This window comes from Caretta caretta, chromosome 1 (genome assembly GCF_965140235.1).
Source record: "Caretta caretta isolate rCarCar2 chromosome 1, rCarCar1.hap1, whole genome shotgun sequence".
In the NCBI taxonomy this organism is placed as follows: domain Eukaryota; kingdom Metazoa; phylum Chordata; order Testudines; family Cheloniidae; genus Caretta; species Caretta caretta.
The window spans coordinates 336512088-336525436 of NC_134206.1; the positions used below are offsets into that span (position 1 = coordinate 336512088).

Genomic DNA, 13349 nt, shown 5'->3' on the forward strand with positions numbered 1-13349 from the left:
TAACTCCATGGAATAACTGCATTTACTCCTAACAAAACTGACACCATCATTTGGCTCGATATCTGGCACCTTGAAACTGCTTGTGGATACAATTCGAATTGTGTATCTAATTCTTTTTCTTGGAATTCATCTCTTCACCAAGTGGTCTAGGACTACTGTGAACAGTGGCACAATGCAAGGATCTAATGTGAGATTTGAGCTTCGTCTTTTGAATTGGGAACACGTCATTCTTTGTGCCTGGTAACCTTTCTGGTTGAATCAGAAGTGGCATTTGTGGGTCTATGTTATTATGTGAGTTTGATTTCAGACTTGACCACCTATCTACTTTTATGGGCTGGGATGCCACAGAAAGGTTTATCCTCCTTCCCTACTACCTATGCTGAGAGAAATGTGTTTCACTGAGTGACAGTCTTGCAAGCAGAAAGTTCACAGAAAGGAAAAAAATTCCCCAAGCAGAGGAGGATGCTCATGAAAGTGCTTCCAAAAAAATTATCATTAAAATCTGATATGAGAAAGTATTCACATGTAAACAATTAAAGGAAAGAATTCAGCAACTTTCTGAACTGGGAACCAATGGGCCTGATTCTCCACAGCCTGACACCTTCTGTAACCATTTGCAGCAGTGCAAAGTAAGGTGTAAATCGCTGACATTCTTGAGAATCAGGATCTAATATCTTCAAGTGGCTGCTTTAGCAGGCACTGAAAAGACAACCACAGACATGTATCAGAAAGATGTCAAGATTAACACTAGGCTATAACAGCTGGAACTATATGCAGACATCTGCAACAGGAGGAATAAAGTTTCACTATGATATGACCTATGTGGCTTGGTCCCTATAGCCCATCAATATAACATAAAAACAAGGTTTCAGAGTAGCAGCCGTGTTAAGTCTGTATTCGCAAAAAGAAAAGGAGTACTAGTGGCACCTTAGAGACTAACCAATTTATTTGAGCATAAGCTTTCATGAGTTACAGCTCATTTTCTGTGTGTATATAAATCTCCTCACTGTATTTTCCACTGAATGCATCCGATGAAGTGAGCTGTAGCTCACGAAAGCTTATGCTCAAATAAATTGGTTAGTTTATAAAAGCAAGGTTGCTAACTCTTGCTATTTTATCACAAGTATTACAATATTTAGTAATGCCCCAACTCCTAGAGGCAAGTGATTATGTGAGAAACTCAGCTTTAATTTTAAAAAATAACTCCTAAGTTTCTAGCCCTCATGGTTGCAGAACAAATCCTGAAAATGTGACCCCAGTGCATCCTAAAGGCTCAGAACCCAGAGGGCAAATAAAGAGTACCACCACTGGTTATATTTTAAAACCTCACAACTTTTAAGCCAATCTCATGATTTTTGGTGCCTGACTCATGATCACTGAATGATTTGGGAATAGTGTAACAGATAGTAATATTTGTTCACTTCTTGACAGAATGTTTACAGTTATCTCATATCATTCCACAGATGGAGAACTGTACTCTGGGACAGCAGCAGACTTCATGGGTAGAGATTTTGCCATTTTCCGAACTCTGGGGCACCATCATCCGATCAGGACAGAGCAGCATGATTCCCGCTGGCTGAATGGTATGGAGAGACGTACATTTTTTTCCAGTGTTATGTTCATGTAGCTTTCAAAGTCTAGCATACCACAAACAGTTCCTTTCCAGTAACACCCATGACATGTTTACCTCTCCTTGATATGGAGCAGAATTTTGTCTTAAACCAGTTAAACTAATCAAGAGTGATTTATAAAGGAGCGCTTTTTGGTTTTTAATTATATTGAGATTTGTGGAGTGTGATTAAATTTAAACCATATCCAGAGGCAGCAGCTAAAGCAGTATCATGTGGCAGGAGCAAACTGCTGTACATGTATGTTAAACAGGACTTCTAGGCCTGAGGAAGTACCTGCAGGGAAGTCTCAGCACAGATGCGAGAGAGAATGTTAACTGGAATTGCACCCTCTACAGGCCAGTTCATAATGCAACTGCGTCATCTCTGGGGTGCAGTTCTGACATTAGCCCTCCTGACTCTCCAGGAGGAGAAAGAGGGGAAGGAAAATTAGATAACAGGAGCCCTCAAACATGCCATAGCTCCCAATATTTTGGAGTGTCAAAGGAGCCCTGGGTGCCCTAGAGCTTGCCTCCATTACTGGAATATTTGCTATTTTCACAGGGCAGAGTAACTTCAGTTACTAGGTGCAGTTAACCAGATAGACTCAAAAATGCTCATCTGCCAGTGCAAACACCACAATTACATGTGTTATCAAAGCATTTGCACATGCAAATAAAGGCCTGATCCAATTCCAAGTGAAGTCAGTTTCCACTAACTCCAGTGGGAATTGGATAGGTGCACTGACATATTCATGCATTCACATATTCATGCATTCTCAGTTTTAAAAAGCTAACTGGTTCCAATAGCTTGTTTAAAGTAATTGAAGACACTCTGGACAACCTCGTATTGATATTTAAAAGACTTAAAGCTAAATTTTGTAAAGGGCTGACAGCCTCTCTTTCTGTAGATCCAATTTGTATTTGCATTCCTATTTCTGAATCTCAAAAATGGGTTCAAATGTTTGCACCTACCGTGAGGGTCAGGTAACCCTCATTTGCATCCACAATTCAGTGCAAGTGCAAAAATACAGATGCAAATTTTGCAAGTGCAAAAGGGAAGCTGTCTTTTGAAACATGTCCTTTAATGGAAAAGCATATTAGCTAATGTACAACAGATAACATGGGTATAATAATAATGATAAACACATTGGATCTGATTCTGCTCCCATTGAAATCAGTGGCAAAACTCCCATGGGTGACAGAGAGAACAGGTTTGTGTCAACTGGGTATTGCTTTTGCAGGCAGTTGTTGCCTGATAGCCCAGAAATATTGCTCATTGATTTCTTGTTGTTCTGATGATAGACACGATATCTGGACTTCCGGGAACATTGAAGTGGGAGTGAGAGTTTGTCACTGATCTATATAGATAGATTCTGCCAGGAGAGTATCTTTCTGTGGGGTAGATTAATACTAAGAATAGCACAGAACCATTGTGATGGCCTTGGTGAAATAAAGCCCAGTAAAAGCTGCTTTTGTGCAGTAGATTCACACAATGACAGCTGAGTCAGGAGGATTTATGCAGTGGGAAAGCACAGCCATTGTCCGCATCCCCTGCACTTCATTGCTGAAAATGTGTCATTCCTTTCTGGATTCAGTTATCAGTCTCTCAGTGCTGAATGTGAAAACTGCTTTTCCCAAATTAGCACTGAGTTAACATCTGAGAGGGTGTGGAAACCAGAACTGCTTTGTGCTGAAGATGGAGAGAAGTATAAGAGCGCACACAAAGAGCTTGCACACCCTGACCCCTCTGAAATGAAATATTCTTGAACTAGCGCAAAACTGGGGACAATTTCAACCTTGTACAGAATAGACACGAGTTTGGGATTTAATTACAGTCCTTAAACTGCATTCCTGCCCGGCAAAGTCCTGTTGAATTTACTAAGATGAGAAATAGTTCTCAAAAACCTATATAAGGGATTAGAGATTGATCCTGTGCGATTTACTAGAGTTAGATTCCTGCGAAAGGTTGGTTTAAGAATTCGATTAGAGAATTATTACTCCCTATTAAAGGCTACAGAACTTTTTCCAGTACATTCTCATTAATGAGGTCCTGGCTGCATTTCCACTGAATTCTCTGTGACCAATAGAGAAGTCCAAAAATAATCATCTGGGGCTGAAACTATACAGACATACTGCTCCTTCGGTTTTTCTTTTTCTATTTGCCTTTTTTTAATGTGTAATTACAAAATAAATTTCCTGGTTTCAGATTTTTTTTAAATGAATACCTTTCCAATGAACTATGCCAGCGTTGAAGGATGAGATATGTTCTATATACACAGAGCTCTATATACACCAGAAGTGCAAGCTTTCCCATTCCTTCCCATCACCCTCTTCTGGAAACTTTGGCCTCTGCTGAGACTTCCAATAAGGGAATATCAGCCAAGTGCCAGTTTCTTATGTTGTGGGTAGCTCTATTGGAGTTATCCCAAGACCATTAAAAAGATATGTTCAATTATAATGGTTTTGTCATTACACACAAGGCCCTGATTCTAACTGCCAAACCACAACTGAAAGACACCCTATCTCTTGGGCCAACCAGTCACTTGCCATAGTTTGGGAACATCTGAAATTAGTGACAGAAAGGTGGTATTTTGAGCATAGATTAGAGGGTGTGATCCTGGCTCCATCTCCTATGTCCTGCTTCCTCAGTACAAAGGGGACGGAGGGATGTCCTAGCTGGGGATTTCCCTCATATGCTTCGACTCCGGGGGTGCTTCAGGGTTGGAGCACGGATGAAAAAAAATTAGCAGGTGCTTAGCACCCACTGGCAGCCAGCCTCCCTCCCCCTCCCCCACAGCACCTCCCACCCACCGGCGGCCCTGCCGCTCAACTCCTCCCCCTCCCTTCTAGCGCCACCCACCTGATGTGAGCAGCTCTTCCGCAACGGGCAGGAGGCGCTGGTGGGGACGATCGGGGACGGGGCGCACTTGGGGGAGGGGGTGGAACTGGGACGGAAGAGGCAGGGCAGGAGGGGGAGCTTGGGGGAAGGAGTGGAGTGGGGGCAGGGCCTGGGGCTGAGTGGGGGTTGAACACTGCTGGGCAAAGGGAAAAGCCAGCACCTGTGATTTCCCTGATGAAGTGGGAATTCTTGGGTGATCTAAAAACAGCATATGTAGCTCTATACCACCCACTCCCGTCCCCTGGCATAGGGGAATTCCTGGATGGGCTGAAGGCATGGCTGGAAGTGGGGGCGGAGGGGGGGAGAGAGAGGAGGGGGGAAGTTGCAGTGCAGTACACTGAAGCAAATGCTAAGCAACACAGAGATGGACTAAAGCCTCTGTTTGGGCGGGGATTAGGGGAGCGGAAAGATGGCTTAGAGCCAATTTTCCCTGCACCCTCCCTGGTTCTGACCTGAGCACAGGGGCTCCAACCTTACATCTTTAAATTTAAAAAATCAGATTTGAAAAATGAATAGTCCATAAATGTGTATTTTAAGAGAAAATATTAGGAGTTGGGCTACAGACAGCTTGAAAGGAAATTAAACCACAAAAGGGACATTAAAGGAGCATTATGCATCTGTTTTTCACCCATGAAAGCAAGGCAATGCAAGCCTGATACACCCTCCTGCTAACAGTTTGAGTTAAAGGCAGAATGTCAGGCTGGATTTCCAGTCTTAACTTGGAATTTCCTTCCTTTCTGAGGGTTTAAACCAGCCCCGTGATGTTATTTTAGAATCCTTTCTGCGGTTTAATATTTAAAGTGGGATAGTAGCTATGCATAGTCCCCTGGAGACATTGTCCTTGATAATCTTTACTTTACGGTTCCATAAACAGCTGAGTATTATAGAAGCTGAGCGAGTGTTCAGTAAAAAAGAAAATGCCCTCTTACATTTCACAGGCTCTGAGACAGGAAACATGGACTTGATCCTCTTATGACATTTGTGCAGTGCTTTATAGCCATCATTGTACACAGTTTCCCTTTATGACAGATTACAAGATGCCTCAGTGCTGGCGATGTGCAAATATCTTTGCATATTAGCATATCTCACTGTGTAGTGTGGTGTATGGAATCAGAAAGACAAGATTCTAAATATTTCAGGTATTTTCTTTTCTAAAAAGGTCATATGAAATGTGTGAAGACATTTAGAAGTGAACTATTTTTCCTTTCCAACTTCTGCTGAGACTTGAATGTGCTGATTGTCTACTGTATTTGACTCTATGCGTCTTCTTTGGTTAGCCACACTAACTCCTCTCTCTCTCCACATATGCAGCATTTCTCCGTACCACTCCCACTTCTGCATACCTCCCTTACCCTGAATGTTCTTAAATACCTTCCCTACCTCCCACTTTCATGCAAACCTCCCACAAGTGGTGCAGCTGAATTGGGGTAAAACATGGTTAGCATTATTTCACAAGCCAGGGTTGAGTACTACTTGGGACAAGTGTGATATATTTATTAATCTAGATATAACTGGGCTTGGAAAGATTAGACATCTATTGGTAAATGTTGGTGAACACTGATTTCACCACACACACATGTAAGCCAATTTGTTATAGTTTGATTTAAGGATCTTTACTTTGTACATTTTGACATGTGATGCTGACAATTTGTGTTTTAATGGTTATAAAGCTTTTACTTTTTGAATAACAGCATCAATTGTCATTAAACAATTATTGTCTGAGCCCCCCTATGGTCTGACACCCTGTCATTTGGAAAATTTGAATAGATAAAAATCTTTAAAAAATGCGTACAAATATCGACATTATCTGTCAAAATCATTTTAAAAAATCAAATTCTGCTAAGCCTAGATATTACCAGCTCTGCTTAAGCCAACAGTTGGGTTTGTTCCAAGGATCTCTTGCGCTTGAAGCCTGCACATCTGCTGCTTGAGCCCAAGGACTATGTCCATCAAAAAGCAGTAGTAGATTGATATTCTCTTATGTGGGCTAGCACTAGAGAGAGACAAAGAAGCACACTTTCCTTTTTTAGACACAATGTCTCGGGCACGCTCACTCTTGCAGACACAACAAACGTGTCCATATAAAGAGGAAGACTCCTTCCGCTCTTGAACATGCCCCCCCCCCACCCCATGTTCTTCTTTACTAAAAAAAGAATAGTAACAATAATTTCCCATGTGACAAATTCCACATGTGACAGATGTTAGTCATGTCACTTAATGGGGCTCAGCTATTGTGGTGACGAGGGTGGCATAAGAACTTGAATAGACTAGAATCCAAATAGAATTTTCAGACTTTTCTCTTTCAGCTCTTGCTCCAAATTTGAGGTGTTGAAAGTGATTTAAAATGTTATTTCTTGCTCTCCATCAACTCCCTAATCTGTATACGCCTGTCTTCTATCACAGCCCCTTCCTGTGCTCATTCCCTTCCCAGAGTGTTACAGCCACTTTACTGCAATTAAAACCTAATTATTGGAGTAAATGCAGAATTACTCGAAGCACAAAAATTCTCTTGTTTGCTGCTGCTGTTACTTGATGTTTATACAGCTACTGATTTAAGGGAATGTGGCACAGGGAGCTTTAGGTCTGACCCAGTTCATACATCCCATCTGGGTAGTTGGGGTATTTTTAATGAAATATAAGAAGCCATTCTAGCTGGGAGTTAAGGGCCAATAACAATTAGGAAATGAGCAATTTCTTTAAGATTCATCCACTTTCAGGAGACATGTGCACACGCAGGGGAAAAGCATTCTTAAAGTTCCCTCCACCAGAAAAATTGCTCTCTCAAATCAAATGTCTGAATGGAATGATTTGAAATTTTGTCAGCAACTAGACCCTATTTTCTCATTCCAGTACTTAATAATACAGCACTGGGTCATTTTCTTTCAAAAGGGTTTTTATCCACTAGACAAGCTCCCCACCCTTACTCCGGCCCTTTTATGCTGGGTAAAATGGTCAGAGTAGCACAAAGCTGTGTGACTACCCCCGCTCTATGGTGTGCTTTTGTTTTTTTAGGGGGAAGAGGGATTTCTGTTGCAGGCACTGTGAAAGACAGCCATAAGACTACCTTCCGAAGATCCCCTCCTGGCAAGCATGCAGGGGCAGGAGGGGCATGTGAAAGGTGGGGTGCAGCATGCACTGCTGCAGAGATTCTGGACAGTGCTATGGCCCATAGGCAACATGGGGAGGAAGCTGTAATTTAGACAGGCCCACAGGGCATGCTTTTCTCCTGTGATGAAAGTACTGTGCTATTGTAATGCCGACAGATCCCGGTCGTTGGTGGGCGGGATCGAACCAGGGACCTCTGGAGCTTAGTGCATGAGCCTCTACAGCGTGAGCTAAAAGCCAGCTGGCTGTTAGCTAAGGCTGTAGAGTAGACTCATTTAACTCTTTCTAAGTGGTCTCAATGCCACTAGATGGGATAGAACACCACACCCAAGATGTGTGTGGGTTTCATACTTCTCCTAGCTGAGGAAGCATGTCCCAAGCTTCAGAGACTTCCCAGTTGAAATCACAGACGAGCCCCGACTTGTAATGCCAACAGACTGGGGTTGGTGGGCGGGATTGAACTGGGGACCTCTGGAGCTTAGTGCATGAGCCTCTACAGCATGAGCTAAAAGCCAACTGGCTCTTAGCTAAGGCTGTACAGCTCATTTAACTCTCTCTCTCTCTCTTTAAGTGGTCTCAGTACCACTAGATGGGACAGAACACCACACCCAGATGGTGTGTGGGTTACACTATATCTCTTAAAGACACAGCCCAGAACTCATCCACCATATTTTAGCTCTAGGGCATGGGTAAGTGTTTACCTTCAGGTGCACACTCCAAGGGTCATGAGTGGGCCCTAGGGATCTGTTCTGTACCCTTTCTAGATTTGAGTAAAAAACATTTCTCAATATTGTATTTATGAGTTGTTGCTTTGTTAATCATTATGTTATTGATTTCAATGGAAGTGCTTGTAGAGTAATGTGGAATAAGGTTCTATTCCTCATAAGGAAGGGTAGCCAGGGTCTATGCTTGTATAATTGAAGTCCTGGTAGCTGTTAATAGCAATCTCTATGCTACTCCCTGTATATTAATTTCAATTAATTTTTTGAAATAATATTTAATCAATGCAGTGTGTGTATGTATATATTTATTACATAAAGGCCACCCACATTCACTAGTTTACAGTTGTGTAGCCTTGCCAGAATTTCCTCCCCACAAGAGTGAATTACATTGTATAACGCTGAGTTCAAGTAAAAAAGACACTCCTTCCTGCAGGACAGGTGGCATGTTAACACTCCCAGACTGTAGCTTTTCTTCTGTCTCTGGAACAGGTTTCTCTTTAAATAATACAATGTGTGGGTTTTACAAAGAATTGAATCACCATCAGAAAAGAAACATGGGTTTAAATGGCAGGCTGCTAATTCAAGACTATTCCTGTATGTGCAGGCTGGCTTCGCAAACCCAAGAGATAGTTCAAGAGATTTACAGGCTGCTGATGTTCATAAGATTCCCTTAACCCTCATGTAATGATATGTTAAGACTAGGTTGGCTAATCATGATCTTAGAAATGGTAAAATAAAGTCTTTGAAGAACATTCTTATTTAGGGCCATTTGTGACTCTCTTGCTGAGGCTGAGTGGTACTCTGCTCCACGAGTAGTCCCTGGATTTCAGTGTGAATAGAGGCAAATGCAATTGCTTTTGTGAGTAGGATGGGCTGGTCTACACAGAGATATAGTGAGTGACAAGCCCGGGTGCAAATCTGTAGTGCACAAACCTGCCACACAGTAACTGGCCACTGTACACTAAAGATCTACAGCGTGCTTTGACGTACTGCTGCAGTGGCACGGTAGCAGGTCCACGTGGCCAGTTAGTGCATGGCAAGCAAATTCAGACATTGTGGATTTACACCCTGGCTTGCTACATGGTAAGTCTCCATGTAGACAAGCACGGAGTAAAGGTGTCAGCATCTGACACTTGGAGAGTTTTGCAATCACTGTTAATGGAGGTGACTAACCAGCACTTTCAAGACAAAAATATTTCCAGTGAATCCCATGGCAAAACTCTAATTGACTTTAGTGGGAGCAGGATCGGGTCTGTCACATTCCCCTCTACTTTGAATATGACAAATGTCTGAATTTGCTTTTTTCCTTCCTTGTTTTTTCTCCTTCTGCTCTAGCCATCAGTTTAATTCATGTTGACCCTGTCAGTACCAATTTCCTCTTCTCAGGCCACCACATTCAGAGTCTGGTGGGCGTTCAATAGAGATTTACTGTTGACTGGGTAATTTGAGTTCATGTGTGTGGTGAAAAATTAGTGAGGAAAATTACCCAGCAAAGTGGATGCCATGACAATGCATTTCACCATGGTGTGACTGGCTCTGCTGACATAGCTCTCAAAAGCTCTCCCTCTGTGAAAATAGGGCCTGTTTGCAAATTAATTAGTTTCTGGCAGTGGCTTGATTGTTGACCCAAGGTTTGTAGAGTGGAAAAACAATCAGATTAGTGTGTTCAATATAAAGGCCCAGTGCGACACTTGAGTGTGGTTTGCCAAACTGTTGAGGCCATGAATGGAGTGAAACAAATTCTTTTTTGAGAAGCCAAGCCAAAGGTTAAGTGTGATGTGACTAGGCATGCTGGCTGTGGGGGGATGGAGAATTAGAGGGTTTCAGCCACACAAAGCTGGATGGTATTAAGCAAGTTTCGTTACATTTAATGACATTCACAGCATTAGATACAAAGTCATTGGGTGTGTTTTAATCTCCATTAGAGGGAGAAATAGGCTGGCCTTTTTATTAGATTTTTTTTTCGTGTAGTCATGGGAAACACTAGTGACTGGCTATGGGGGCTATTAGAGCTGGGCCCAGATCTTAACCCTGAATTCAACCGTCCCCAAACTTTGTGGAAATTTAGATCAGGATCCACACTTTGTAAATGGCCCCTTATCTCTGTAGCAGTGCAATCCAAACCTTAGATTCAACCCTTGAAGTTAGGGTCTGTATTCACATGTGATTGATCAGGTCCTTCTCTTAAACAGTATTGAAGATATCTCATAAGACAAATACATTGGAAGATACATAGGTTAAATAGATAAACTAGCTAACAGAAAGACACCAGGCCTGTATCTCTATTGTTCCTAAAAGATCTCATGGACCAGATCCTTAGCTGTGGTTAACTGGCATAGCTGCACTGAAATCAGGATAGCTGTACTGGTTTACATTAGCTGAGGAGTTTGGGTCATATCACTAATGACATACTTTACTATCAATGCATTATCAATGTGATTAATTTATTTAATAGCAAAAAATGATAGCTGTTTTTCTTAAATATGACTCTTCACTTTAGTTACCTTTTATGGGATTCATATTATTTCTGTCACCCCATTATATGCCTGTTGAATTCCCTTAAAATCTTTCATTTAAATCAAACAATGCCTAGGCAAACCTTTTAGCTCTGTTAAATAAGTTCATAAAAAAATATAGCTAAGTGAGAACTGTACCATATGGGAATTTTAAGTGGTCTTAAACCAGTGTCCTGAAATATTTTAGATGGGAGCCCAATGGACCTGGATCTGAATAGTCACTGACTTTTGTGAAGTTTGTTTCCTGATCCAGACTTTGTGGCTGGTTTTCTGTATGTAATGGGCCAAACCAAAACCCCACTTATGAACGATGCTAAACTTTCAACTGCTTGTACAAAAAATCATACATCACTGCATGCAATTACCACAAATGAATGCTCATATCAGGTATCTGATCAGGCAAAAAGACATAATTGGCCTTCACATGTGCAAATACCAGCTCCAGATTGGTGTTTGCATTGCAACAATTAGGCATATCATTTGAGTTAAACAGAATACTTGGTGCATACATTAAAATCCTAATTAGCTTTAGACATAGGTGAATTGTCCTGTAGACTTAAGACTTTCCTCTCACTGCTTGGGTCTATCACTCCCCCTTTTCTCTGTTCATGATTTTCTAAAAATTCCAGTCTGAATGGTTGTAAGGCTAAGTAATTGCTTTTGTTCTTTGGTTTATTTAATATAAATACACAAATCTCAATAAATGATAGGTCCTCACACTAATGGTAGACATCACAGTTGCAAAGTTATAGAATCCCAACATGAATTTGTGTGGCAAATCAGTGACTGCAGATTTATTCATGCCCTCTGGGACCCGCGCTGCCTTTTCATCTTAGCATGCAATATGATTTAAATTACAGCTTGTGCAGAGCTGTGCCTTGGGATTCCACTGCATGTTTCCGACTGTTTATAGTTCAGTGAGCTTTAACCTCTGTGATTCTCAAAATTAAATAATGTCAGGGCTGATATCAAACTGATGGCTGGTACTAGGTTGCTTAAGCACTCTCTTGTATTAAAAGCCTATTTTTACAATGCAGTAGAAATATCTGTGTATTAAAACCATAGAAAATATATTCAGCTAATTTCAAGAGCTTGATTTAAAAGTTGCAACAACAAGGAATTGTAAAGGCAATACTAAGCTACAGTGTTAAAGGCTTGCTCCTCTTTCCACTGAAGTTAACAGAGGTATGACTATTGACTTCAATGGAACAGGACTGGGCCCCAACTCACCACACTGTGCCTAAGTATTGCAGTACAAATGGTATGTAAGATCAAGAAATAGTACAGGTTAGGTTTCTTTTATTTTGCTTTGTTTGTTTGTTTACTTATCAAAACACAATAGGCAGTTAACTAGTCCCTTGTAGTTGATCATGGCTTAATTATTTTTAAATACTAAACTGTATCAGACAGTATTACTCCTAGGGGAATTCTGCACCCCTGCTCATGCACAGAATTCATGTCCCCTGCAGATTTCTTTGCTTCCCCACAGAAAAATGATTTTCTGACAGGGAAGCTGCAAGAGCAGTCACGCATCACTCCTTAAGTGTGCAGGTACATTGTTTCAGGCACCCGGAGCAGCCGGCAGAGAGGTAAATCACCACAGGGCTGGGGACACCCCAGCCACTGGCTCCTACCCTGAGCTGGGATCAGCTGCTAGTCCCAGCTGGGTTCGAGGCGGGAGGGGACGGGACTTCCTCTTCCCCTGCAAGGAGTGGCTGGGGCTTTGTCAGACCCACCCCCAGAAACCTCCCCCAGCTGCAGGAAGTTCAAGATCCTCTCTTGCTTCGTGCCCCCATCGCTCCTCAGCTGTGGGGAGAGGGGTCACTGTATGGGGAGCTGCTCCCTCATATGCCCAACCCCCATGCATCCAGACCTCCCATACGCAGACACCCCTGCCAAGCTTCACCCCGTACACCCAGAACCCCCCTACCCCTCCATACCCAATCCCCACCTCACTGACCCTCGGCCCCTGCATCTGGAGGCCCCTGCAACCAGACCCCCTGCCTCTGGACCCCCACCCCTTCACCCAAACCACCCCCACCCAGCACCCTGTACTTAAAACCCCACCCTGATGAGCCCCCTGCACCATCCTGAGCCTGCACATTGAGATCCCCATGTCACTGACCCCCAACGAGCTGCACCCAGACACCCATCCCACCAAGTCCCGCTCCCCCAGCACCCACACCCCCCAGCTGAGCCCCCCACACCCAGATCTCTTTGCTGAGCCCCAACCACTTCACCTGGAAACCAATGCCCCTGCATCTGGAACCCCTGCAACAAGCCTCTGTGCATGTAGATCCCCCCATACCTAGACCCCCCACAGAGCTGCCTGCACCCAGATTGTCCCATACAGAATCCTCTCACCTTAGGATCCAAGTGTGGAGGGGGTCAATTCCCCCACATTGACCCCCTCCACTCTTGGATCCTGTCTGGTTGAGTCTGCCTACCCCTCCCCCGGTGCACCTGGCGCAGAGGGGCAGGGCCCCAGGGTGTTTCTG

At 42.9% G+C, this 13349-nt stretch overlaps 1 protein-coding gene across 2 annotated transcripts in view; it reads left to right on the forward strand.

Moving 5' to 3' along the window:
* SEMA3A (semaphorin 3A) overlaps nt 1-13349 on the forward strand; it is a 289689-nt gene that overhangs the window by 213448 nt on the left and 62892 nt on the right. For both annotated transcript variants that reach the window (XM_075124518.1, XM_048835313.2), the window contains one exon: nt 1464-1583. In XM_075124518.1, the coding sequence (XP_074980619.1) occupies nt 1464-1583 (120 nt within the window). The remainder of the gene's footprint in view (nt 1-1463; nt 1584-13349) is intronic.